This window comes from Plectropomus leopardus, chromosome 20 (assembly GCF_008729295.1).
Source record: "Plectropomus leopardus isolate mb chromosome 20, YSFRI_Pleo_2.0, whole genome shotgun sequence".
NCBI lineage: Eukaryota > Metazoa > Chordata > Actinopteri > Perciformes > Serranidae > Plectropomus > Plectropomus leopardus.
The window spans coordinates 22,249,422-22,276,816 of NC_056482.1; the positions used below are offsets into that span (position 1 = coordinate 22,249,422).

Sequence of the window (27,395 nt, forward strand, 5' to 3'; positions counted from 1 at the left end):
TTTCCATCTTTTTTTCTGTTTTGGGAAAGAAGAACAGCACTTTAAGCTAAAAACATTCCTTGCTGCTATATAAAGCTATTGAAGCTAAAATTTTACAAAGCATTTGTCTCTTTACACATGTGGGTGATATTTGGGAGGATTGAATACATTTAGAATGTAATGGAAGTCCAGTATGTTGTACTTTTAGCTCTACTTTGGTCTCTGCCATATAATGTGTTTCATGGTCATGGCTGCTACATGTGCTTTTATGGTTTTGTGATGTTTCTGTGTGAACTTCTTAAATGGAGCTGTCTGAGGATGTAAAATGAATTTTGCTGTAAACAATACGGTTGTGTTGTATCATATTGAATTGGGTCGTATCACGTCTTATCGTACCATATTGTACTGTATCATATCATGCCGTACTGTATTGCATCGTATCGTACCGTACCGTATCATACTGTATCGTATCTCCTGACATCAAAATCATTCCCTTTAGCTGCTGGATGCTCCACTTTGTTCACCTAGTTAACTGGTCACTAACTTTGTATTGGCTGCCTTTAGGTGCTAAAGCAGGCAGCGAACTGTGGGTTTACGTATTACAGCTGGTTTGCTGAAACCAGCTGCCAGCTGCTGCTGCGGTAAATGTGGCTATGTGAGCGCTGAGACCTGACACTACACATGATTTGTAATAAAATAGTGTTGCACAATAGATAAATATTTTATCATTATAGTTTTGACAGCTTTTGTGAGGAAAACACCTCGAAAGTTTGTGATATTGCACTTTGAATATAGTACCAGTATATTAAATTATATTCTGTCTTTAGCTGCTATTGTGTCTGATGTGTGCCATGCTGATAGCTCTCTATTTGTTAGACTGCAACTGTAACTAACAATTAATTTCATTGTCAGTTCATGTGACAATTATTTTAGATGGATAGATAGCTTTTATTGTCCCACGGGAAATTCTTTTTCACAGTCTGTCCATACATACAAGCATCAGCGAACCCACCGACACTACATGAATACCAACCAACCCCCCCCCACGTACCCACAAACAAAACATCCCCAGACAACGAAAGACATCCCTATAAAACAAGACAGCAGACAACATAGTCACAGGCCCAGGAGGAGCAGTATCAACATTGTGGGGGGGGGGGTTAAGTGCGGAGATGGCAGAGGGGACAAAGCTTTTTCTTGATAAATATAGTTGTTTGGTCTATAAAATGTCAGAGAATGTTGAAAAGGGCCCATCTGTGTCTTTCAAAGCTCAATATGACATTCTCAAATATCTTGTTTTGTCCACAACCTTAAGATATTCAGTTTGCTGTCATAGAAGAGAAAAGAAAGCTGGAAATATTGACATTCAAGCAGTGGAGGATGAAGTATCTGAAAGCCATAATTCAGCAAAAGTACAGATATCTTACCAGAGTTGGTAGAATTTAAAGTCACCTATTAGAGTAGTACTTGGGTACAAGTCCTAAAATATGATATTTTCTGTACTCAAGTATCAAAAGTAATTTTATAATAGTATACGTACTTAAGTATGGAAAGTAAAAATACAAGTACATGTCGTTAATAAAAAGCAAGGGGTCCAGATTTCAAGGCATTTTGTTTTTCTTTTCAACATGTACACTACCTTTAAAATGGAGAAGACATTACACTTGAAGAAAAACAAGGTCATCTTCATAACTTCAAGGATTTAACGAACACAATCCAGTTTTTCCCTCCCTCACATTCCTTCATTCGTCCGTCTGTACGTCCATCCACCCCCAACCCCATTCGTCCTCCCTTCCTTTCCGATTTTGTAGTAAGTGACTAAAATACTCAGGGGAAATGTTTTGGAGTAAAAGTGAAAATTGACAGAAATATTAAAACTCAAGTAAGGTACAGATACTCCTAAAAGTATTATTACTTTGCTACAATGCGCCACTACATTAAAGAAGCTGGAATTTTGACCTTTTTTAATTAAAAGAAGTACTTACACAGATTAATAGATAATCTAATCAGTTGGGGATTAATTTAATAGTGGATAACTAATTAATCAATCATCGCAGCTCTAGACTAATGCTGCCGTGCTGCGCCGCATGGTTGAAGGAGAAGTGGGACAAGATGAGTGCAGATGCCAGAGAGGAACTTGTGCCTTAAAAAAAATAGAACTTCAGCCATCTGGCAATGTTTTGGATCCAGGAGAGAGAGGACATGGCGCAAGTCAGTAACTGAGTTCACTTTAATATCTGTTTATTTATTGCATGTATCGTGCAGCCCCATCCCTAATACCAAAACTGTAACCTTCATGAGGCTAAAGATGCCTCCTCATCACACCATCATGGCGCAGGCTCTCTGGTCAGACATGAGTTTATTTGCCGCCAGCGGAAACTTCAAAGAAAGCGAGCCCTCAGGCAGCGGAGAAAGAGCGGCTTGCTCCAGGCACACTGTGGTACACATGAAAGGACACACACACTAAAAGATGGCCTTCTTTTAAACTCGGCCAGATGAGCAATACAAATGACTCTTTTAATGACTCTTTCTTTCTCTCAGCTCTTGACATTGCTGTGAGAGAAACATCATCACGGTCTCTTTGAGTGTTCTTTGTAAAGGCCGCGCTGATCGATAAAAATGAGCGTTCAAACAAACTCCGTGAGATCAAGCTTTTACACTTTGTGCAACAAATCCCTTAAGAGGAACGCTGAACCTTTGTAACCTCGATAAGTAGCTGCTTCACCTTCATTTAGCATACTTTAATTTTCCTCTTTTTTTTTTTTTAAATAATGTCTGTAATCTTTTTTACTCACGGCTGCCATTCCTATCTTACATCACTTAGACTCTTGAACCGCTACAATGATTCCCACATTCACACCAGAAGCATGATCCCTTTCCATTTCTGTCCTTATAACATATTATATGACGGGTGTCTCTGGAACGTGCCCCTGGATCCTCGCTACGCTGCACAGTCTGCCTGCTTTCTTATAATTGATCAAGGCTCCCATTAATCTCAATCACTTTGCTGTCCTGGAGGGGCGGGAGCTGAGGGGAGCTGAGGGGAGCTGTCTCCCCGAGTGTGGATCAAGTCTTAATCAGGGGCTTGTTAGCCCAGGGCCAGTTGAACCAGCGTAGGAGCCTCACTGCAGGGGGGCTGTTGTCAGAGCACTGCATGAGCTCCAGTGAAGCTCCAGGGATGATCGCTGGTGGATCTCTGTGAAGCTACAGATGATCAGCCAATGAATGAGTCTGACAGAAACGTTGCTGTCAAGAGGGAGATTGTGGTTCAGAGGTTCACCGCCAGCTAAACATGGCAATGACTGAACATTAGTAGTGGAGATTCGTAAGTCTTTTTACAGTAATAGGCCTCATGCTGCCTTCACAAGCTCTTCGGAAATGAGTTACGAGCACATGAACGGCCCCCCAAAGTCGTACTTACGAGTGGGAAATAGTGAAATTTTGATGACACCCTAAAAACCCTCAAAAACCTGGTTTGACATCAGTTTTGTTGTGCTGCGTTCAGGTGCCTCTTATAAGCTATTTAATCTTTTGAAACTTGAGCAAGTTGTTTGATTTCTGTCAAAAACAGGAAAAAAAAGACAATGACCAACTTGGCAAGTAATTAGGGTGATGATTAAAATGACCTGGAAATGTATTTTAAAAAAGGAGAAAGAATTTAAAGAAAATTATTAAAAACTAGGAGAAAATATCTATATATTGATATATATTATTTGGGTCATGTATAATTAAATTGCTTATTGCCTTCTTCCTGTGTCTTGGAAAGAAATCTTTACCAATTTGCTTGGGTTGCAAAGTATTAATATGCTTCTTTAAAACCAAACAGCAACCTCCAGGGCTTAAGAAGGAAGCAAATGCAAAAGCGCCACAAACTGTACCCCTGTACTCTAATGACCGCGCAAGGCTGGCTTCAAAAGCAAGTCAGTCCGCATAGACCTTTATGTTTAAATGCCCAACTTTACAACAGAAATAAACATTTACAACCTAGTACAAAAAATGTCTTTGGTCTCCAGAGCTAATTTCCCCATTTAATACAACTGCACAGAAGTGATTTTTTATGAAACTCACCTGGTTCAATTTCATTCAGGCTTAAAGTTATATATATTTAGAGGTGTGGTCACTTTGAGTGACAGGCTGTCTGTGAGGTGTCGCCACAGCATGTAAGTCTGATCCACCCCATGCTCCGTCATAGCTCCACCCTCTTGTCCAAATTTGGTAACTTCTGAATCAAAAACTCCAAGATGGTGATGGCCAAAATGCCAAACTTGAGGCTTTAAAATTAGCAGTCCAAAAACCACGGTCACTGTGGCTACATCCATGCAGGCTGTGCAGTCGATGTTTAAAACATAAGGGTATTTGCAAATAAAAATATGTCAAATATAGTGAGTCTTTCGTATGTGGAAGTTAAATTAGGCACATAAGGTGAAGTAGGAAGAGCAAGAATTAATGTGATTTCGTGGTTTGATTTTCACAGCTCCGTCAAACAAACTTTCCTTGCTCGGTCTGTTTGCGGTGCTGCTCTTGTCTGTGTCACAGACACAGTCTGTGTCACGAGGCTTGATTAGACTTCAGGGTGCCAGCTCTCTGCACCGCCTCATGCCGCTCAAGATTCAGATTAAGAGACCGAAGTGCCAACTCTAACGGGGGGGGGGGGGGTTAGCCCTATACCAGCCGTGCCAATGCCCTACTTTGAGTCAGTGAGTGAGCGAGAGGAATGTGTGCCACGTGCAGTGGCATCCTCCAGGCAGGATGACTTTGAACTTCCTCCCAGCTGAACTCACAGATCTGTGTCAGGGTCCCATTGTAATATCTAATGAACACAGCTCTCATATCCTCACTGCTCGGAATTAAGAGATTTTTTTTCCTCACACGCTGATAAGAGGAACTCTGCAAAGCAGCTGATATAAAGCAGCGTCTTTCATTAGTGCTCTGTGATTACAGCTTATTGGCAAGAGGACGCGGCCCCTCCAAATATTGCCCTGGGATCAGAATCCAGTCATTACTTATTCATGGTATTCACGTATTTTCCTAATCATACCACATTTATTCAAAAATTCATTTATCTGCCCCCTATAGTGCCAAATGACTCTCAGGCTGACCTCTCAAATTGTGTTATTAATCTTGAAAATTAATGTGCAGTACATTGCCGAGAGGCACTAACCAGTTCTCAGTTAATTGTCGACTCAAACAGCAATCTCCTTTGTCTCCATGTTTTTACAAAGATAGGATATATTTCCAACCTTTTGAAACAAGCCTCATTAGTGCTTATTAAGCTTTATTTTTAGATTTTTAATCGTGTACTAGGCTGAGCAGGTTTCATGAGCTCATGTCTTCAAATTTTCCTGTACTCAACGAGAACAAGCAGAAAATATCTGAATTAAAATCCCAGGTGTAAGTTTCTCTAAGCCGACGTGTATGTTTCATCGTTTGAAGCTTAAACGTTAGTAACATGTTCAGCTACAGATTTCCTTGGGGTTGTAAATGTAGCAAAAGATAAAAAGAGAGTAAAGTCAGTAAGCCAGAGAAGATACAGATGTACTAGTGTTTTCAGTACTTTTGATTTAGACCATAGTCTTTAATCAGGTTGCCTTTAAGCTTTCTGTTCAGTTTTATAAATGTTGGACCTTAGAAGTCATTAAATAGTCCTAAATCTGAATTTATTAGGTTTTACTTGCCACAAGCATTTATTAATGTATTAACTAATTTTATTTATCTATGCTTGAATAAGAAAATTTTGTCTTAAATGTGGTTAAAATGAATGAATGAATTGGAAAAGGTCTTAAAAAGCACTTGGACTTCTCAGTCTTCCTCAAGGTAAAAACATGATAAATGTGACCAAATTTGGATGAGTTTCTTGTTTTTGTAGCACCATGTAAACAGAACAGGCAGAAAGAGCCACAGTTGCACATGAATCCACAGTTATATGCAGTTTTCTTTCTATGAAGGACAAGCTGTGACAGTGTCTTCAGATTAACATTTTATTGTTATTGTTGTGTCCTTTGCTAGGTTGTTGATCTACGGTCAGTACTGCAGCCACATGGAGAACGCCCAGAAGACACTGGATGAGCTAATAGCAACACGAGAGGACGTCAGGATTAAAGTAGAGGTAATGACCATCTCTACTTACATCAACTCCCTACAGATTTGCAACTGATCAAGTTATAATATGCAGACGATGTCTTGTCAAGAAAGATGAATGCCACTATGGGCAATGCTGTAAATGGCTATAGGATTTAAAAAGGAAAAAAGTACTCAAAGCAAGATGGCTACCTTTTACATTAATCCAACCGTGTTGCATAAGCTATTATGCAAATTGACTAGAATCTGGTTTACAATCTACGGAATCTGACATCTCTTTTAAAAGTCAAATTTACTGTTGAATAAATGATGACATAGAATAACTAATGGCTTTAAAAAAAACATAAACGTGGTCTTAATTTGCTGTGGTGATGCACAAGTTGAGATGAAATCATAAAAGCGAGTAATGTCATTCGCAAACATGCCCTCAGAGCATTTTAATTCATAATATTCTTTTATTCTGAACATGAGTCAACATTTGCCCATTCATAGAGCCAAGTTTGTTTACCTAGTGACGGCCTTCAAGATGTTCTTGTCAAATGTTCTTAAATTGTAACAGAGAAAAAGTTGTATTACGTTTATGATTTGAATCTGAGTGATTATCTGAGTCTACTTCACTGCAGGACCTTCCTCTTTGTGCACTGCTATTTTTCTTTTTTCTTCTCTACTCTGGGATTCTTTATAAGGATCTGAACTGATTATTAAAACAAGTCTAAAATGCCTTTGTAATTGTGGGCAAAGCAGCAGTTAGCTTGGCCAGAGTAATAGCTCTTATAGCTGCTGACAAAAAATGAGGCGATTACAGCCCAAATCGTTGACACTGAGATTAGCTCTCTCAAAATAGAGGAGCTTTGTGCTTGTGTGAATGAAATAGATTCTTACTGTCTCTTTACACAAAAACCGTGTTTGTTAAGAGGGATAAGCTGTCCCTGTTACTGCGCAGTTATAGAAACTGAATAAAGAAATGCCTACACAAGCCACTGTGAGAGAACCTTATAGGACTGCACTAAGAAAAGACGGTTTCTTTTGAGCCAGTGCAGAGTTTATAGAAATGTATTCATTAATCAGAGGAATTTTCTCAGTCAGCGTGCAGGGTAATTGCGTCACAAATGGCTGGCACGACCAGAGCTTTTGTTTCCCCCCAAAGAACAAACTGGCCTCGTTGTTGCTAATGGAATGCCCTGTGAATGTGTGGAAGCAGTCGCAGCAATACAACAAGAGCATCTGAATTATTAAACAATGAATGAATGCTTGTTAGTAGGAAATGTGCAATGCGGCATTATGCAATGTGTAATAATAATAACTGCCCTGCTGCTTGTGTTGTTGTTCCATAGGAGTGCACTATGAAAGTGCAGGAAGGGAAGTTCAAGCTGCAGGATCTTCTGGTGGTTCCCATGCAGAGGGTGCTGAAGTATCACCTACTACTGAAGGTAGGTGGCATTTTACAACAACAGCTGTGCAATGTTGATGCTCTGCAGCTCGTTGAATGTCCGATCTGTTTACTAGGTCTGGTGGTGCATGCTGTGCACTACATACAATGATTTTAATAATAATAAGAAAAGGCCTGTATTTATTATGAGATTGAAAAACATTTGTGATGTCTGAATTTCCTGATATACTGGTATAGCGGTATAAAGAGATATTGCCAAAGCCCCCTGTTTACATAACCTTTGCTTGCAAAATATCTTCATTCACACTAAAATGCAAAATGACTCCAAATGCTCACCAGCATCAGCTGTCTGTTGCAATTTACCCCCATAACACATGGGTAGGGTGCACAGGCTAATGACACCTTTTTTCAAAACATTTGCTGATGATCCAATTACCGTTGACTCCTTTGATAAAAGGACAAAGGAGCTCACTTACAGATACAAGTGATGCTCTGGACATGCAAAGGTTTTCCTTCCACTTATCATCAACAACACTCCCACTCTCAATGTTGTGCCACCATCAGCTGGTTCAGCCGAGTATAATACTAAGCTGACATTTCTGGCATAGTTAAAACCACAGATGCTGAGTTGGCACAAAAACACTGGGCACAGCAGACTGCTCTGTTCCAGCATGAAGTTGTGCATACTGAGTTTACTAAGAGGTCATTAAACCTAGCTGTGTGAAATGTAAAAAAACTACTAGTCTGCAGTTGTGCTATTGTTCCTGCTCAATACTTATTAAGAAACAATGGGTATGCACACATTTGGGAGATGATGTCATGGTTTACATGTCCACACAGTTATAATGTAACTAGAGTTTTAAAATATCTGCACCTTAGAAGGTGTATCAAAACATATATGTTTTAGTAACCTAAAACTTCATTTGCATCTGGACTAGAGGCCAAAACATAATGTCGGTTTACAAAAATATTTGTATATGTGTAGACAGGGCCTTAAAGAAGCACAGTTTTTATTACCTCGACTACTGAACTAGATGGATACAAGATAAGGGGGATAACCAGCGTTCCACCTGGCTTAATCTTTGCTCAGGTGCTCAAAGCATCAATGAGTCCACACTGATAGAGGGGATTTCTGCACACTTGGATATATGCAGAGTTTCACTTTATTCTGAGCTTTCGGTCTAGCAGACCTTCATCAGAGCACACATCACAGACTGACTGAAGCAGAATGGAAATGTCTATTTCACGCTTTACTTTCCATCTGTTAGATATCAAACACTCACTCCACTTAAGGCTCCATATGTGGCTCTGAAAAGTTTTACCTTTGTGAGGAAGTTGTAGTGGATCCACAGCAGTTAAGTACAATGTACCTGAACAGTGGCCCAGTTTCACTGCAACAAAAAAGTATGAAAACATCTAAGAAACCAAACTTTGCCATCGCCTCATAGCTCCAGAGGTCCGACGGAAGTAGCACATTTAGCTATTTATTGGCAAGGCAGTGTTTGTCAATTTTAATTTTGTTTTTTATAGACTCGTGCACTTCTGGGGTAACATTTTGAGGTAAACATATGGACTCTTCAGAGCTCAATTTATAAAGATGAGACAGATGCCTTCTGTGTCCATAAAGCAAATGCAACATTTGGAGTTTTAATATTCATCGTCATTTGTTAAATCTCGACAGAAACAGTCCCTGAATAGCAGGCCTGTTATAAATACCAGCACTGTGAGGCTTGCATTATATTGAGATTTTGTCACAGAGATTCTTATTCATTTCTCTTGTAATTTTGGCTGTTTCTCTTGCTGTCAGGGAGCTTTGACTGGGGACAGTTCTTTCATTGTTGTCCAGATTTGAAGCCTCACCACAGGAAACTGTGTTCGTGATCAGTCCAGCAGTAATTTGGGCACTGACTATTTTGCCCTTTTGGAAATTGTGACTATGTGTCAGCCTGTGTTCATTATTGTTTCTCCGCCACCTGGTTCAAATATGTAGGCTGAGATCTTATCTTCCCATCTTATCAAAGATATCAACTAAAGACTAACCAATCAAAGCTGAGGCTTTGGGCCAGTTTGCTGGTATTTAGGGTGGCACTGTGTGTTAAAGGGTCCACACTGGTGCTGGTAACACTTCTAAACACTTATATTTGAATATTGTGTTTTCAAGGTTTGAATATTGCTTGAATTTTTAATAAAGTGCTTGTAACTGTGTGATGCTGTTATGAAAAACATTGTTGGTTGTTTATAGCAGAAAACCACAGGATTTAATGTGACAAAGAAGTAAAAAATAATCAGTCTAGTGTTTATAAAGTATGTGCTGTATATGAATATGTCACTTGCCATAGCTGTAAGGTGCTGGAAAGGCTTGAAAATGCTTGAAAAGTGCTGGGATTTGATTTTGGGAAAGAATTAGGAACCCTTGTGTTCAGAGGACATATCAGTAATCAGTCTTTTTGTATGTTAAGGCTGATAAATACCCATTCTTATATAACAATTTTATTTCTTTTAACATATTTAATATGAATTGGGTGTATATCATATTTTAGAAGACCATTTTTATGTTTTTAGTTTGAAGTTTAGTTTAAAAGTAGTCTACATATGTCCACTATCTTTGGTCAAATGCTGAAATTATTAGTCTGTTAATCACTTGGCTGATTGATAGAAAATTCATTGACTAATTAATTGTTTGAAGTAATATATTAAATTAAAATGGTTAACATTTGTAGTACTTCTACTTCTCAGATATGTGCACCTGTAGCTTTTGTTTAGCTTATTTCATGTTAAATAGAATTCCTTTGTTTGTTTGTTTTTTTTAAATATTAGTTAGAAATAATAGCTACTGGTAGCTAAAATCATTATTTTCAGCCCTGCACTGATGCCCCTTGCCCTAATATGCAAATGTATTTAAGCACATGAATGTCTGACCGCTCACATCCCGGCCAATATTTCTCCCTGGAGCTCTCCTCCTGGCATGTAAAACAAGCTGGCCACTGTAATATTCCCCATGATTAATTGACTTTGCATCTCAATTATGGATGAGCATATGAGTTTATGATGTGGTGCGTAATGGACTGGGGCGGAGGCGAGTGTTTGCTTCAGGTGATTGGGGCCTTACACAGAGACTGCTGCGACTACTCTATTAGCTTGAATCGAACCCCTGCAGGAGTCTCAGCGAGGCACTGAGGTCAAATCAACCGCACACTAATCCGATTAAACGCACCCCATTTCACTGCTTCCAACAGCTTTGCTCTAAAACACCGCTGTACACTGTGGCCTTGGGGCATGTCAGACTGACAAGTCCTGTTTTTGTGTGTCCAGTCATGCCTACGGGCACTTCCTGGATGTTGTATAGCTATCACCACAGTAGCATTTCTCCATTTGATCATGGTGCAAAAGCTCGCCTCTCTTCATCTTTTATGTACCATGGCTGCACTCTAAAGAAAGTGAATTCAGCAAAGTCATCTCAGAAGTAATTCTCCTCAAGCAGGGTTTGTATATTTGATGATTTTGCAGGGTTTTTATGAACCCATGTGATCACATCTTTCATCTAGAGTTTATGGGCTGTACTGCAGCACTGGCTGGTCTCGCGTGTGCAAAAGTAACAGACCACGGTATTACGAAGATCTGTCCATTCAGCAAGTTAATTAAGGTAAAACGGGGCCTAATGGCAGTCCTCTTCTTTCAGTTGTGCTGGAGCTGCTGCTGGTGGGAAGCCAGTGAGGGATAATGCCTTTGTCGCTGCACTAACGAGTGATGCTGGTTGTTCAGGGTGGCTGCACAGGGGGGGGTGGAACTGGGGGGATGGTACCCAGTGTTACACTCTCTTGTGAAGCTAATTGCTAGCAGATGAAAGAGCTAGTGGTGACAGTGGCAGTAGAGCTTTTTTAGGCAGATATTTGGTTTTGTTATAATAAATATAATCCTAATCTTTTGAGTCAAACAAGAAAGTGCAGCACTAAGTTTTAGATTTGCATACAGATTTGTTCAGAATATGACGCATGTATGCACATCTCTGCCAAGATGTCCTCCAACCATTCTTAGTACTGAATATGTGTCATTATGTATGTTGGCTCCGTCTGCCTCTATTTTTGTTTATATTGTGTATCAGTCTCATGCAACATATCAAACAAAATGAGACTTTTTCCCCCTTTTTTTCTAGTTATTAGTTATATAGTTTTTAGGACACTATTGATTGGATCTGCCAACTGGTTGGAGAGCTGGCACACTTTCATATGTATTTATAACATTTTAGAAAATTCGATACAATTTCTTTTTTTTTTCCCCAAAGCACACTGTATCTCACCATGGCAAATTTTATAAATCAACCCGATAAGCCAGTGGAGGAGGCAGACAATCACAGATCAAAATGATGTAACATATTTGTTATTGATTGGCTTTGAGGAGGAAAACATGATTTGCAGCGAATAACACATTTACTGTTATCTTGTTAGCATAAAGAACAGACAGACCTGGAGGCTAGTTAGCGCTCTCTGTGGCTTCCTCTTGTCTTTTTTATTTTCATGATTGCTGCTGTTGATGGCGCTCAGATGCAACTTATTCTCAGCCACATCAGTGTAACTCATCCATAATCACAGTAAAGAGTAGCTATACATCCCTCACAGCGATGCCTCTCATTACTAAAGGAATCAGTGTTTGTATCATTTATTTCAATATAGTATGTCATGTGTTTGTTTTGTTTCTAAAGTTGTTTGTCGCGGCTCTGATCATTATTTTTTTAAATAATAATAATGATTTTGCTCCACAGGAACTTTTGAGTCACTCAACAGACAGACCAGAGAGACAACAGCTCAAGGAGGCTCTGGAGGCTATGCAGGTCTGTGTGCTCATGAGTGCACCTCAAGAAATATTACATAATAAGTCTGCAGTGCTCCGAGCCAAAGCTGTATAAATTGTTTCATACAGCTACTGTGGCCCAAAGGACTTTAAATCCGCAATGATATGACAGATGTCAGAAAAATTTTGAGTTAAAGGCTAAAAGACGTTTCCCCTGCTCTTTCAGGACCTGGCCATGTACATCAACGAAGTCAAGAGGGACAATGAGACGCTGAAGAAAATCAGCGAATTCCAAAGTTCAATAGAAAATCTTGTAAGTACTGTGAAGTCATCTGTCAGTTATTTTTCATGTAGAGGAGATTTCTGTTTTTCCAAGATTGATTCATGAATGGGCTTTAAAGGGTATTTTCTTTATCAGCTGCTAGCTATAGATGATGGGATCCCACATGAAAATGCTTTTACCGGCCAAAGTTAGACCAATACTGGTTCAATCACATGTGAGGTATATCAGGTATTTTCTTATGCTAATATTAACAATTAAAGAATCTCACTCTAATGGCAGTTGCTCATGTTGCACAGGAGACCATCTGTCAAACAGATTAATCAAACCACACCACAGAGTCTTGATTAAGCAAATCAGCCGAGATAATAAACTATTATCAGTTCATTAATGACAATGTCTTTTCTAACTTTACCGTCTTTGCCTATTAAGAAGCACTTGATGTGCTTCTTAATAGATTGAAAAATATTAAAAACATTATTGAACACAGTTGGAGAACCGCTGTGTTAAGAGGTAGAACAGTCTGCCAACCAGCACATCTAAATAACTAATAAATATGTAATATATTGTCTGATGAACCTGAACAAGAACAACATGCTGTAATGTTAAGACAGGTTTTATGCTGGACTACTTTTTGGCCAGGAACAGTAACTTCTTAGGGCTCATCATCACCTTCACCTGTTTCCAGTCTTTATGCTAAACTAAGCTGCTGCTGGCTGTATCATTGTATTTGATAGGCAGATATGAGTGTTATCAGTTTCTCATCTTTTCCCAAAATGCCTAACTATTGCTTTAATGTAACAGTAAGAGATTAAATCTGAAACTACATTTTCAGGGCTTCCAACTGTCTTTTATCTATTTATTTATTTTTGGATTAGGAGTTGTCTTCCCGCATTGGCACCTGCCAGCAGTGAAATGTAACTCCATCACAGTACAATTCAGTAAATAATATAAAATAATACTTGTTTTGTTAACCTTGTATCATTTATAATCCAATGTTCCGCCTTTTGTTGTCATTTATAATGCGAGTTCTGACATCTTTGCAGAAGTCATTTTTTGTGTATAAAAAGTAATACACCGGCACTAATGTTATCACCAGGCTGAAATTCAAAGTTTGTCAGTGTGATTAGTCACTGAGCATCACAGAGCAGTAGCTTATTCTTGAAAGTGTCCACAATTTCTTTTCTCCGCTAAGTACGCTGGCATCATCGTGCCGCCGCCTGTCATGATCATCCGCTATTATAATGTCCCCAATAAATCATTTAGTCTTGCAGAACATGAACAAGAGAAAGTTACGTAAATCCAGACTGATGTTCATTTCCCATAATAATTCAAACTGCTGTCTCATTTTCCGTTTCTTTGTCAAGAAACTGCCAAATATTTGTTAAAGGTGACAAGGAAATGATCAGAATATCACACGAGAGGGTAAAATAGATGAAAAGATGGGGGAAAATGTCCCGAAAACTATATTCCTAAAAAAAAAAGAGGGGTGGGGGTCATTTTCAGCACTTCCTTGATATCATTTTACAGTATTTTTTTTTTTACTTTTGTTTATTTTCAGATAATTTTCTTGTAACCTTTTGACCAATTTCTTGCTTGTTTTTGGGCCATTTCTTTTTAAGTTGCCTGTTGCTCATTGCTCTTCCCATGTTTTTGAAAGAAATCAAGCCAATTTGCTCAGCTATCAAAGGACTAAGTGTAGAAGTTATAGTATACAGTGGATTGACATAAAATGTGTTTTTGTGACCTAAGCAGCAGGTGAAACTGGAGGAGTACGGGAGGCCAAAGATAGATGGAGAGCTGAAGGTGTGCTCCATCGTCAACCGAACAAAACAGGACCGGTGAGTCTTAACTCTCCTTAAAACTACCCAAAAGATAATAAAAAATGAGTAGATGAAAACTCTCACAATTAATGATGCATGTGTGTATGTCTTCAGGTATATTTTCCTGTTTGATAAAGTGGTCATTGTCTGCAAGAGGAAAGGCTATAGCTATGAGCTCAAGGAGATTATTGAACTGCAGTCATATAAAATGTCGGACGACCCCATGAACAACAGAGACATGAAAAAGGTAAGATTCATCCTTTCAGTTTGAAAAGAGCAGAGAGAGGTTTGTAAAGGCGGCCTCGCTCTAGTGCAGGTGATGAAACATCTCATGTAATCATTAGAAATGTCGCCCTTGAGCTGAAGGACCTTGTTGATGATAATTGCAGATATGGAACTTATGAGTAATGCATTGAAGTGTCAGATATGCATTATGCTCACCCATGCTTGAAAAACCATGTAAATGCAATGAAGGTCATTTAGGATTCATGAAATCGTACTGCAGTGCACTGCAAATCGTCTAACATGGCTTTTTTTTTTCCCTTTGTTTTGAATCTGCATGTCTGTTCATGTTTGCATGTGTAACTGGGTCTTTTTCTCTGGTGTCTTTCTTTTTGCATGCTTACCAGTCAAGTGGAAAAATGGTAAGCTCAAGTGACCTCTTTATTTAAGTCATCTTCTCATAGTGGCCTATTTTTGGCTGTGGTGTTTTTGGGTGTCATGCCGCGATTGCACGTGCACCCAGCGGCATTGAGATTGGCTCTCTGATGCATCGCTAAAGCATGTGGAGCATCTTTTAGTGTTGGATTGAATGTGATCATATTTACAGTATGAATTTGTGCATATTTGTTTGAAAACACAGATACATTAAACTTCTTTGCATATCTCTGTTATTGCCATCTGTTCCTCAATCACTTTCTCTCTCCAGTGGTCGTACGGTTTCTACCTGATCCACCTGCAAGGGAAGCAGGGCTTCCAGTTCTTTTGCAAAACTGAGGATACAAAGAGGAAGTGGATGGAGCAGTTTGAAATGGCCATGTGAGTATGATTACATGTTTCAACCGGGAAACCATCTGTAGGTAAAATAACCAGATGGTAATGTCTGTTTTTGGCAAATCCAGTGAAACAAACACCAGAAAAATCAAACAAAATCTCTTGTCCAACCCTCTCATTTATTATTATTTACTTCCAGGTCCAACATTAAGCCAGAGAGAGCCACGGCCAATCAGCATAACTTCCAAATGCACACATTCGATAAGAACACCAACTGTCGAGCCTGCAAGATGCTCTTGAGGTAACAATGCGAATAACTCCAGTGCCAATGTGCATAACAGCACATTCATTTTCTACAATGAATAATAAATGCATCCTGTTGCAGACTTTCCAAGGACAATATCTTTTTCACTGTTATCTGTGCAATGTGGGAAGGCACTTTTATTTGGACTCCTTGTGTAAAAAGATATGTTATGCACTCTGACACACCTTATGTAACATTTATACAGAGATACTGTTTAGCCATGATTTATGCAGTGGGGAACGAAGCAGCCAGACAGTTAATCTGAGTTGAATAAAATGATGGAAAAATACTCTATTAGAAGGAGGGGTGGGAATCACTGGAGGCCCTATGATACAATATTATCACAATACTTCAATAACAATACAATATTACTGTGATTTTAAACATTTTGCATATGTTGTGTATTTACATATATTGCAATTATTACCTTTTTTTCAACCGCAAATTATGTTTAATTTTAATTTTAATTTTAATTTTTAATTTTTTAATTGTTATTATAATGTAAGTTTTCAGTCTGTTCATCTCATTTCAACCATTATTATTGCAGCAAAATGGAATTCTAGTGGACTGAAATAAAAGCAATCGATTTTACTATTCTATTAGTCTACCAAAATTGTAATTTGTATTTGCAACATTTACAATTTATAAAAAAAATATTATTATTATTATTAGTAGTAGTAGTAGTAGTAGTAGTAGTAGTAGTAGTGTTGTTTTATTTACACCTAAACATTAATACAGACACACAAACATACATACAGTGCAAATATCTACATACATCTACATACATGTTTGATAATATATATCACTAACACAAGATAATTATATTTATATAAAGTTATTATTATTAACTTATAAAAACTGATACTTGGCAACCATTTATTGATATTATATTGCCATGCAAAATATCAGGATATGATGCGGTATCGATTTTATCTTCCACCACTATTTAAAGGTAAAATTTGACTCTCCAAAGTTAATAATAGCTTTAGGTGCAAGATAAATGTACTACAATATATTTATGTTTTTTCAGTACAATTTTTCCCAATATTTGAATTTGGTGGAATTGAAGTTGTAGTTAGCATGAAATGGAAATACCTGTAAATTGTACCTAATTATAGTACTTAAAGGTCCGATATTGTAATTTTTTTCTAGTTATTTTAAAGCAGGTGTAGGTGCTATATAAATTCTGTGAAAGTATCAACATGCTTAATCCACAGAGAAATGCTCACAGCCCGTATTCAGAAACTGTGCCTTTAAATGAGACGTCACGACTTCCTTGAAGTTGTGACTTCCTTAAAGTATACTTTATAAAGGTAAAAAGTGGTGCTACAGTGCAGTTACAGTCATTTCACTGCTTAGGTGCAATTTTTGGCAAAGGTTATTAAAAAGACAGGTGCCAAAACAGGCAAACAGTATGAGAAAATTTTTTTAACATTAAAGCATTTAAACATCTTCTAGTAGAAACCCCAAACACAAGTATGAATCTGAAAAACAACATAATATGGGACCTTTAAGAAGATCTTCCAGCACTGCTGTTATGCAACATTAATATAATACTGTACACTTATCGTTAATACATTAAAAGCTATTAAAAGTAGTGCTGAATTATAAACTGTAAGCTTGTCTCAAGGGCAAAAAAAAAAAAAGAAGGAACTGAAGTGTTAAACTGAAGACAAAATTCAGCCACATTTGGTGAGACAAAAACAAACAAACAAGCTCAAATCATAGAGGGAATATGATTTTGGCTACAGTAGCTGCTCATTAGTATAAAAGCAATCTTTGAAAAATATTCCAGTAAGTGTTACTGAGGCCAACGGATGATATTTTTAAACATTCCCCTCTCCACCCACTGTCTCCCTGAGCGCACCTCCTCCTGTGTGAGTGCTGCTCGACTGCAGCGGGGACAACCCGTGTCAGTGAATCAACATTTTGACCTCTATTACAGTCAGCCGGCTAAACTCCACTCTGTGTATTGACCCACAAATTTCATGGCTTGGCTGACCTAAATTCATGGAGCCAGTGGAAGCAGGGACCAGCGTTCTCACTCCCTGCTAGATGCTAATTACTGCTGCAGCCCCAGCGGATCCCGATGTGATTTATGGCACTTACTATTCAACATGGCAGCGTGCGATGCATGCAGTGTTACAGTATTCCGAACAAATACAGTACTGCTCTTAAATGGAGCGAGTCGATTTTGTGATTTTAAAAGATCACAGAGTGGAAACGATGGAGCACGTGTAGCTGCATTCGCAGGCTTATAGAGGCAAGCAGCAGCTCCCCTTGTGTGTTGTACTTACAAGAAATTAATTTGTGTCTGAGACACTTCCTGTTTGCATTAGTGATGTGTGTTTGTGTGTGTCTCCTCCAGGGGCATCTTCTATCAGGGCTACTACTGCTCTCGCTGTGGAACAGGAGCACACAAAGAGTGTCTGGAAGTCATCACCATCTGTAAAATCAGTAGGTGTTTCCTCTAGTCTCCAGATATACTTTTAGAGGGTCGACATCGGGACTATTGTTTTAGTTAAATTGTTAACTGTCCTGTGAAAGACAGCATTGTTGGTTATGAGAGTGTTTTTTTTTTTTTTTTTTTTTTTTTTTTTAGTTTTGACCTAATGAATTAAAGGGTTCCCACGGTCATGGGAAAACTGGAAGAGTCGTAATTTCACAATAATATTTTCCAGTCCTGGAAAAGTCATGGAACTAGTAATAATCATTGAAAGTTTTGGAACAATAATGGACTGTGTTATATGTAGAAAATGAAATTATATTAATGTAACATAACAGTGAATTTATTTAAAAAATAAAATAAAAAAGCCTGCAGGTTTAGAAGGCAATTTTTATGGAAAACTTTAAGAAAATGGCATTTTTTGTGATTTTTCTTTTTTTTTTTTTTTAGAAAACAGGTTTGAAAAGGCATATTTTCTTTTAAAATTGTCATAAGAACACATTTATCACAGCCAGAAACTGAAAAACATAAATTAAACTGCTTTGGTCTCTATGGCTAATTCCAACATTTATGACAAATGAGGGTGAATTTTTGTATAATTTACTCTTTTTTATTTCATCAGGGCCAAAGTTACACATATTTAAGGGCGAGGCCGTTTGAGTGAGAAGCTGTCTGTGAGGCATTTCGCCCAAATATGGCCACCTCCGACTCCAAAAAAAACAAAATACTGGCCTCGAGGCTTTAAAACAGTAGTCCACAAACCAATGGGTCACATTATGATAGCTATGTGCATTATTTATGCAGTCTGTGATTGCTGTTTAATGTTACTGCTAATTTTCTCAAGTGAAAAACAGTCTCAAAACCATTAAAACAAAGTGTAATGTTACGTACTGGAGAGAGAAATGGCCGATTCTGTAGAGTCTAAACTGAAATAGCTATGGCCACGGCTTTGCCTATACTCCATGAATCTGGGGTTACGTCACACAACTAACGTTGTCACTGTGGTAGCACCTTGTCAATAGATGCAGTCACCTGTCACTCAAAGCAGACACGCCCTTAATTATGCACAACTTTAAGCTTTATTAAAATTTAAACAGGTAAGTTACATAAATTTTCAACATCGTGCAGTTGTGTGAATGTTTAACCAGCCATTACTGGACCACCATCCAGTAATGGCATCCATTTCTGTTTCTAACCCCCCCTGACTATCACTTTCTCTCTTGTCCTTTCAGATCCTCATGACTTGGTGAGTAGATCCTCAATTAGTCTACATACTGTCATCATCAGTAGCATCCTCTAATTGCCAGTTTCCCTCATAAAGATGTTATTTTTATCATTAAATTGTAAAAGTATGGCATTTCTCTGTAATAGTATCGTTGACTGTTTTTTTTTTCTCTTTTAGGAACCTGGAATATCATCAGGTAAGATCACTTTCTGCCACCTAAAAATGATAGAGAACATTTTCATATGAAGCTGGATATTCTGTCAGATGTTGTGTTTCAAGTTTGTTATGGATACAGCTGTTACTGAGCAGCACAGCCCTCTTCTGCCATCTAGTGGATTGATTGGTTACACATGAACCACAGCAACATTATAAACCACATGAGTGGGTGGCATGCATATGTAAGTGTATATATAGATAGTTTGGATATTACTTAAAATTTAGAAACCCAAAGAGCTTTGAGTGCAGCAGTATCTTGAAATGATTAATACACAGTGGTCGGTCTAAGAGGATGAGATGCAGTTTGAAATTACAAACTTGCTCTTAATAGAAAATTATATGTCATTTCTGACAGGCTCATCCCATAATATACTTCAAAGTGGGCATAGAAAGGGATACAATGCATCAAAGGTCCTGGACCAGATCTAAATCCAGGATGTATCGCTCAGATTTCTATGCAAAATCAGGCCTGCTTTTATCAGTGTAATCCCTACACCAAACCTAAGAGCGATCTCCAAACCACAGTGAGCAGCACACAAAGTTAGACTTCGGTTTAGGTTTAGTTGATTTAAAAGGGACCGTGCAAATTAATAAATACACATGGTATAAAAATGGTATGGTATAAAATCCCACAATTAGCCAGAAATGTTAATTTTAAATCTGTAGTCCCTTGGCAAAGGTGTAATAGGAGGCTTACTAAAATACAACACATAAAAAGACAAAGTCATAGGAGACAGTATAGAAGACTTCTAAACATACCAGCAAGAGAAAGAAAAACAAAACAAGGCAAAAAATAACAACAACAGCAGCAGCAACAAAAACAAAAAAGAGCAAGACATACAATTTGAAGACTGGAAAAAAATGTACACATTTTAAAAGCACTTTTAGCAGTAGTGACATGTTCATATAGAATGTAGCAGAGCACATGAATAACAGCATCAAAAAAAGTTTAGTAGGTTTTGACCTTTATTGGTTTTTCAGAGCCATTACCAATACCAGTTATTGGTAGTTAATGAGATTGATAACTGATAGTTTTGGCCGATATGCATTTACAATTGAAATGAAAATATTTCTGCCATTATTTAGAATTTGGAATTTAACAAACTCCAACAAAAAACTTTGTTTTAAAGGCCTGTAGTAAAAGTTAAATCAAAACTGAAACATTCATCATATACAGCAAGTTCCCAGAGACTTAAGATAAAGTCAAGTATTTAAATAAGTAGTAAAAGTTCTTCCTATGATGACACTTTCTTTACACTTTTTAATTAATTAATTAATTAATTTTATCAGCAATCATTAAAATAAAATGCAGATGCAGATTATCAGCAAAATGCCAAAATAACGGCCCCAATATTCAGCCAGGCCGATAATCTGTCGACCCCTGCTGACAAGTGTAAGATTTAATGTTAGATCTTTTCCTGTTTTACCCCTTGATATCAGCCTACAGTATTGATACTCATTGCAAACACTTGTTGATCCAGGTCCCAAGATGGTGGCAGTGAGGAACTACCACGGCACACCAGCACCTCCGGGGAAGACGCCGCTCTGTTTCCAAACAGGAGATTTTATCGAGCTGCTGAAGGGAGATCCTGACACATCGTGGTGGGAGGTACAGCAATCACTTTTATCCAAAAGCATCTCTCATTTTGAGTTTGACATTAAGACAGTTGGCTCTGTGCTCCAGCACATTGAGAACTTTTGGATTTTGAAAATGAATCAATAACTAATAAGTAAAAGTGCTGGCCACAATTGAAAGATGTTTGAAGGTGATCACATCCATTCCGGATGAACAGAGTCGGCATCATTGCTCTTTTTAGCCTGAGATGTGTGTAAAAAGCCTGGCTATGTCCAAAAGTAACAAAATCTTGTTTGTTCAATCTACACCAAAAACACAGTTTTCTCTTTGCCGGGTGCAGTGACTTTCTCAAGTGTTGTTATCACTGTGAGGTGTTGCCAGGGGAACAGCAGAGAATCCAGGTTTATAACCCAGGTTTCCTGCGGATCTGTAGAAAGTTTTAAAAGGCATTGAATTCATTCAACTGGATTAAACTGTCTTAAATGAATCTTTCAAAGTCTTGATTAGAGCTGTGATCGTTTATAATAGTAATAATACTAACTGAAAGACTTAATTCAGATTTGTTGAAGTTGGGTCGTATGAGGTCAGTGTAATATTATCATCACTGTGCATTGGCGTCTGACAGCCCTTTCTGACTGGGAAATGGAGCCGTTTTATGGCTCTTATCAAAGCCACCAAACTCCATTGACAGAGTCATTATACCTGGCAGAATAAGGAAGTTGCTGGTTTGCTGCTGCCTTGATCGGCGGTTTCATTGATGTTATTGCGTGATTTTTGGTTCTGAAATACGTGGCTATCACAGTGGCACATGGCTTAATTTGCATGCCATTTACGGGGTCAATGGAATATGGTTAATCTGAAAGATTGAAAATACAATTCTTAAAGTCTTGGCTCAGTCACAAATAGGCACATCATCATGCAGAAACCATCATCAGCCCGCGTAGGGAAATGTATTCAGATAGACTCATGAAAATATCATTTTTAATGACAAAACATCGAAGTCTGACCAAAATTTAAATACATAAGAAATATTACTACAGAATTCTATAAAATAGAATAAAATAAAAAGATTAGAAATAATTGTAGTAATAATAATAATTATTACTACAACAACATGCAACATGGGGAATTCATCCATTCTAACAAAGGTCCCCAGCCACCTTTGAAACAGGGATGTTGCAGTTAATCTTCCTGTAGAAATTAAGTCCAGTTTCTTTAGCATAGTTGGGTAATACCTCACTTATTATTCCTCTTATTCTGAAATAGAAAAAATAAAAAAATAAATACCCACAGCAGACAGTAGTCACTTGGCACAAGCTTGCATACCCGACGGAGTTCATTTTTATTCAGGTTTTGCCACCTTGTGACACACCTGTCAGGCACTTGTATGCAGAGAATTATACAAGTACTGTCATTAGCAGGCACTATTGAGACATTCATGCTTGAGATTTCTCTTTCTGCTTCTTTGCCAACGTTATTAATCCTCTCTTAGTTAGACATCAGTGAAGTTGTACCTTCTGACCAGGAGGAAGTTCTCCAGTGAATTAGGCTGGATGAGAGGAGCTGTAACACCACCAGCTCTAGGCACTTTTGACACTCCTGCTGAATCACAAACTCCTATACATCGCATCAGGCTGGCTTCTCCCAAAGTATCTCAGGGCAACTTTCTGAAGCCATTCATTTAAACTCACCATGAGGTTATCCCTCTACAGCACAACAGTTTAATCACTCCGGGCCATATCATCGTGTGTCAAGCTTAAAAATCAATTGCTTCAGTTAGCGGACGGTGAGGGCATTTCAACTTCTGTCTGATGCTGATGGGTGACAGATGTGTTCATTTCATTGTAGCTGCAACACCTAGCAGCGATGAGTAATGTGATGTATGGTGTATGTCAGTGATATTTAATTTACGGCGTGCGGGCCAAATCTTGCCCCCAATGTGGCTGGAAGCCCCTCAGTTATTTTCTAATTCACAATAAAAGTTAAATGATTCACACTGGGAATTGTTTTTGTGCTAGTATACATAAGGTGCCAGAGTGCATTAAGCAGCATCAAAATAGAGCTTGTTTATCAGAAAAAGTGCCAGTGGAGGATCCCCTACACCCCTGAGAGAGGTCCTAGCTAAGCCCGTAATGTCCTGAAATCTTTGAAATGTCCTAAAATCTTAGAAATGTCCCAAAATCCTAGAAACGTGGCCCCCAAGTAAAGCGTGTTGGGTATCCCTGATGTATGTAGTGTGCAGTCAGAAAAAGCCAGTACTGTTTGAGATTTTTAAATCTTTGAATGCATTTGTTTGCTTTGTGTATAGCAATTTTAATTACCTCAGTTTTTGAAGTGCAGTACAATTAAATGTTTTCCGCCTTTATCTTGCAGGGAAAGCTGATACAAACACAAAAAAGCGGCTTCTTTCCCAGCTCCTGTGTAAAACCATGTTTGGACCCAAAGGTAGGTCCCCAGTATAGATGTATAGTAGGAGTATTTGAAGAGAATAATTAGTGTGAGGGCCTTTCCTTCTCTCTGTAGTAAACACTTTAACAACCTGCGTGGGACCTACATACATACATACAACAATACATACAAACATATGTAATCAAAATATTTTTCAATGTATAAACATGAACTAAATAAACTCCATAACTTATTTGAACTATGTACATTTTTAAAGTTTTGAGATATGCTCATTTTTTATGAAAAAAATAGTTAGGTGACAAGGTTATAATCTGAAAATTCCCTGTGTGAAAAAAGAAAAAGAGAAAAAAGTCGTTCTTGAGCTCAATTTCTTGTTTGTCTTGTAGTTTTTTTTAGTTTTTTCAGGTAATTTCCTGGTAACTTTTTACCAATTTCTTGCTCATTTTTGGGCCTTTTCATTTCGTTCTTCCTCTTTAAGTGCTTCTGAAAGAAATCAAACCATTCTTTAGGTTTTAAATGGTTCATGTGCAGTGTGTGTTGTGTGTTACAGCCCTTCCAGTCATTATCGAGCCGGCAGTCCTCAAGGGAATCAGACTACTATGGATATCCTTGGTAAGACTCTTAACTTCTGAAGATTGTGGATTTATTTTCATCCTCATGTACACAATATACTGCCGTTACCCTGAGGTCACTTTCCTTTAATTACTACGGATATGGTAATGTTAATACTTGTTTATTGTTTTGCATTAGTTCAGTTTAAAGTAAACTGACTACGAAGTTCAAAAGATTAATTACTACACAGCTGTTTGATGTCAATAATTTGTAAAGCCTTCACCGTGTCATTTGATTATATAACTTTATTATTTGGAGGTGACGACATTTATTCTCTGCTCCTCTGTAGGTTTGCAGGGAACATGGAGCGCCAGCAGGCTGATAACCTTTTAAAATCCCACAGCAGTGGGACGTACCTTATCAGAGAGAGGACAGCTGAGGCAGAGCGGTTTGCCATCAGCATCAAGTGAGTGTTTCACATCTTACAGGAGTGAGAAAATCTCACGGGAAGGTTTTTATCTCATGGGAAATAGAAATTCTCATGGGACACCCAAGTCAGCTTTTTCCCGAGCATCTTTTCCAGCTAATTACCACTTGGTAATTGTTTTTTTTTTTTTTTTTAAATCCCGTTTTTTGTGTGTATTTCCTCTGAGAAAACGCATCACAAAGAAGTCTTGGTGGAGCTGTCATGCAGTGATGTTCCTGGAGAATTCCTTTTGCACATTCAAGTCTTTAAGACAGGTGCAAAGGGGCTGTTGGGACCAGTGTTTAGACAAATAATTAAATAAGTTCCACCGTCAGCTTTAACATGAGAAAATTACTTTGTTTTGGTCTGTTAATCATTCAGGTATATAGCAAAATATTTCCTGTTGACAGCAGCTAAACCCCAATGGCACATCAGTGTGAAAGCACAATAACTGTGACAGAAAATGTTGTGGATACAGTAATATGGTAAATTGAATAAATAACAATCACAGTTGCAATTACAGTTCCTCCTTAGTGATTTCGTTATGATGTGTTGTTTTACAGATTCAATGACGAAGTAAAACACATCAAAGTCATTGAAAAAGACAGCTGGATTCACATCACTGAGGCCAAGAAGTTTGAGAGTCTTTTGGTAAGTCAACTACTAACACAAAATATACCAACAGAACCATGATGTCAGGGTAAATTTTTCTAACTAGTTTGATGTTAAGCCAAATTCCAGAGTGGACACACATGATTAAGGAGTCAGTGCTCAGTGGAACATAACACTGTGACACTGTGTACCAAAAGAAAATGAACATCCAACCATTGCATTGCATTCTGTAACATTGGAGCTCTGTGTCCAAACTGAATGCATCAAATATCCACCTCCATTACTTTATGTACCACGAAGCTATCAGCTGTGCACTACTTAAAAGATGGGTCTTCCAAGATTTGCTCTACTTACTCTTCAAATCAGAAAACACACATTTTATATTGTGATATTTGCTGGAAATAAACGCGAGATAGCAAACAGCAAGCAATGTTAACCTAGTTTGTTTTAGCGGTGTCATTTGCCTCAGATGAAATTTTTAGTTTCCCGGCGATCTTCCTGACCCCATGTTTAGATTTTTGTAGTGAAAAATAGAGGTTTGGTTTAAATTATTCCTCATTTTGACTTTATGAACCAGCCATTCCTAGTCCACTGCTGTGCTTTCAAAGTGAGCAACAGGTCTAACTAGACAGCACCTACCAAAAGTTCAGCTCACACACCAGTAAGGAGACAGGAGAACTTTAAGTGTTTCTAATACACTAACTCAGCCATGTCCCCTGTCATCTCCTCAAAAAGTAAACAGAGTGTGCTGCTCTCCTCCCTCCCCCTCTTCTGAAATTTGATATCTGTCATGTTGCTGACACCGGTGTTGAGCAGTAAAACAAACTAACCTGTTGGATACTAGCTGCTTCATTTATAACTTTCCAAATTTGATATCATATTAACCATGGTACAGTACTGCTATACTAATGCTGTTGTTTAGTTAGCGCTGTAACTTAGCCACTTTTAAAATTGCCAGAAAGTGACACAATTACAAATGCCAGTTCAACTGGTTTGCATAAATCAAACTGCTTTAAGCACCAGACAGAACCAGCAAAACTGGAAACTGACCAATCTCTAATGGTTACATTTTTTAAAAGGCTTTTGTATTGTGTCTCATAACAGGAACTAGTGGAGTACTATCAGGCCCATTCACTGAAAGAAAGCTTCAAGTTGTTAGATACCACATTGCGATACCCCTACAAGTCAAGAGAACGCTCGCTAACACGGGCCAGCACACGCTCACCAGGTAAGCCTTCAAAATGTTCCTTTTCTACAGCACTTTATTTTCACCTTGTGTAGATAGATTGAAATGGCTTTTAATGGTGTCAAATATCAGCCAATACCAGCACACAGTATGAACATAGTCAATACTAACTCTAACTCTGCTACAAGCAACACAAACTCAGGTGTAAATGTATTTGTCATATACATTAAAAAGTTCAGTGTACATTCAATGCAATGCAATATGCCCTGGCTCTCTCTCATGCCTTAAAACCTATAAATAGTACAATAAATAAGTATAATAAATAATATAATTAATAAGATAAAATAAATAGATAGAAATACAGTTAATCACTCATAAAACTTCTGACAGCAATGAGCAAGCAGAGAAAATTTAACCATGGTTAAACATTTCACGAGTATTAATCCAGAGCCAGATTTTCAGGTTTCATAGTTGCTGTGCTGATGCAGTTTTGTTTTAAGAACAATAGCCACTTTCAGTGTTACTCACTAAAACCCATTTTGTTTGTGTATCCTTGAGGACTAACAAACTTGTGAACAGATTTCAAATTCAGCATTGTTTACATTCATGTTTACTAGCTTGCAGTCTTCTTCCTCTCTGGCTTTGCTGTGCATTTTGGCATGTTACTGACACCCACTGATTAGTACAAAAGTGTGACGTCATCGGCTGGACTGTGTGTCAACTGCATGCTTGGCCTCGTGTGTTTACGGGATAAATCCACAGTCAAACTGGTGTCAAACTTTACCTTTGTGGGGGTGCTGGAGGGGTTGTGGGAGTTTGCTCATCTGGTCTACATGTGTTTTGTGGAGTTAGAAAAAAGCCTATGACTGCATCCCTTGGGGAGTCCTGTGGGGGATGCTGCTGGGAAACGCAGTGCCAGGGTCACTCCTGCAAGCTATCCGGTCCCTGTATAATTAAAGTGAGAGCCGTGTCAGCATACTCGGCGTAAAGTCAAACATGTTCCCGCCAGGGCTGACCCTTGTCACTGATCCTGTTTGTGATATTCAAGGACAAGATCTCAAGGCGCAGCCAG

General features: G+C 38.2%; 1 protein-coding gene across 3 annotated transcripts in view; it reads left to right on the forward strand.

Annotated features, from left to right (window-relative positions):
• The window catches only part of vav2 (vav 2 guanine nucleotide exchange factor), a 237,670-nt gene that overhangs the window by 197,172 nt on the left and 13,103 nt on the right, over positions 1–27,395 (forward strand). For 2 of the 3 annotated variants that reach the window (XM_042508992.1, XM_042508993.1), the window contains exons 9-26: positions 5,986–6,085; positions 7,392–7,487; positions 12,207–12,275; positions 12,462–12,548; positions 14,268–14,356; positions 14,453–14,585; positions 14,968–14,982; positions 15,267–15,376; positions 15,531–15,632; positions 18,004–18,092; positions 19,314–19,327; positions 19,484–19,502; positions 21,004–21,131; positions 23,472–23,543; positions 24,058–24,119; positions 24,409–24,525; positions 25,089–25,176; positions 26,242–26,365. In XM_042508992.1, the coding sequence (XP_042364926.1) occupies positions 5,986–6,085; positions 7,392–7,487; positions 12,207–12,275; positions 12,462–12,548; positions 14,268–14,356; positions 14,453–14,585; positions 14,968–14,982; positions 15,267–15,376; positions 15,531–15,632; positions 18,004–18,092; positions 19,314–19,327; positions 19,484–19,502; positions 21,004–21,131; positions 23,472–23,543; positions 24,058–24,119; positions 24,409–24,525; positions 25,089–25,176; positions 26,242–26,365 (1,514 nt within the window). The remainder of the gene's footprint in view (positions 1–5,985; positions 6,086–7,391; positions 7,488–12,206; positions 12,276–12,461; positions 12,549–14,267; positions 14,357–14,452; positions 14,586–14,967; positions 14,983–15,266; positions 15,377–15,530; positions 15,633–18,003; positions 18,093–19,313; positions 19,328–19,483; positions 19,503–21,003; positions 21,132–23,471; positions 23,544–24,057; positions 24,120–24,408; positions 24,526–25,088; positions 25,177–26,241; positions 26,366–27,395) is intronic. The other variant, XM_042508994.1, reaches the window with a different exon arrangement.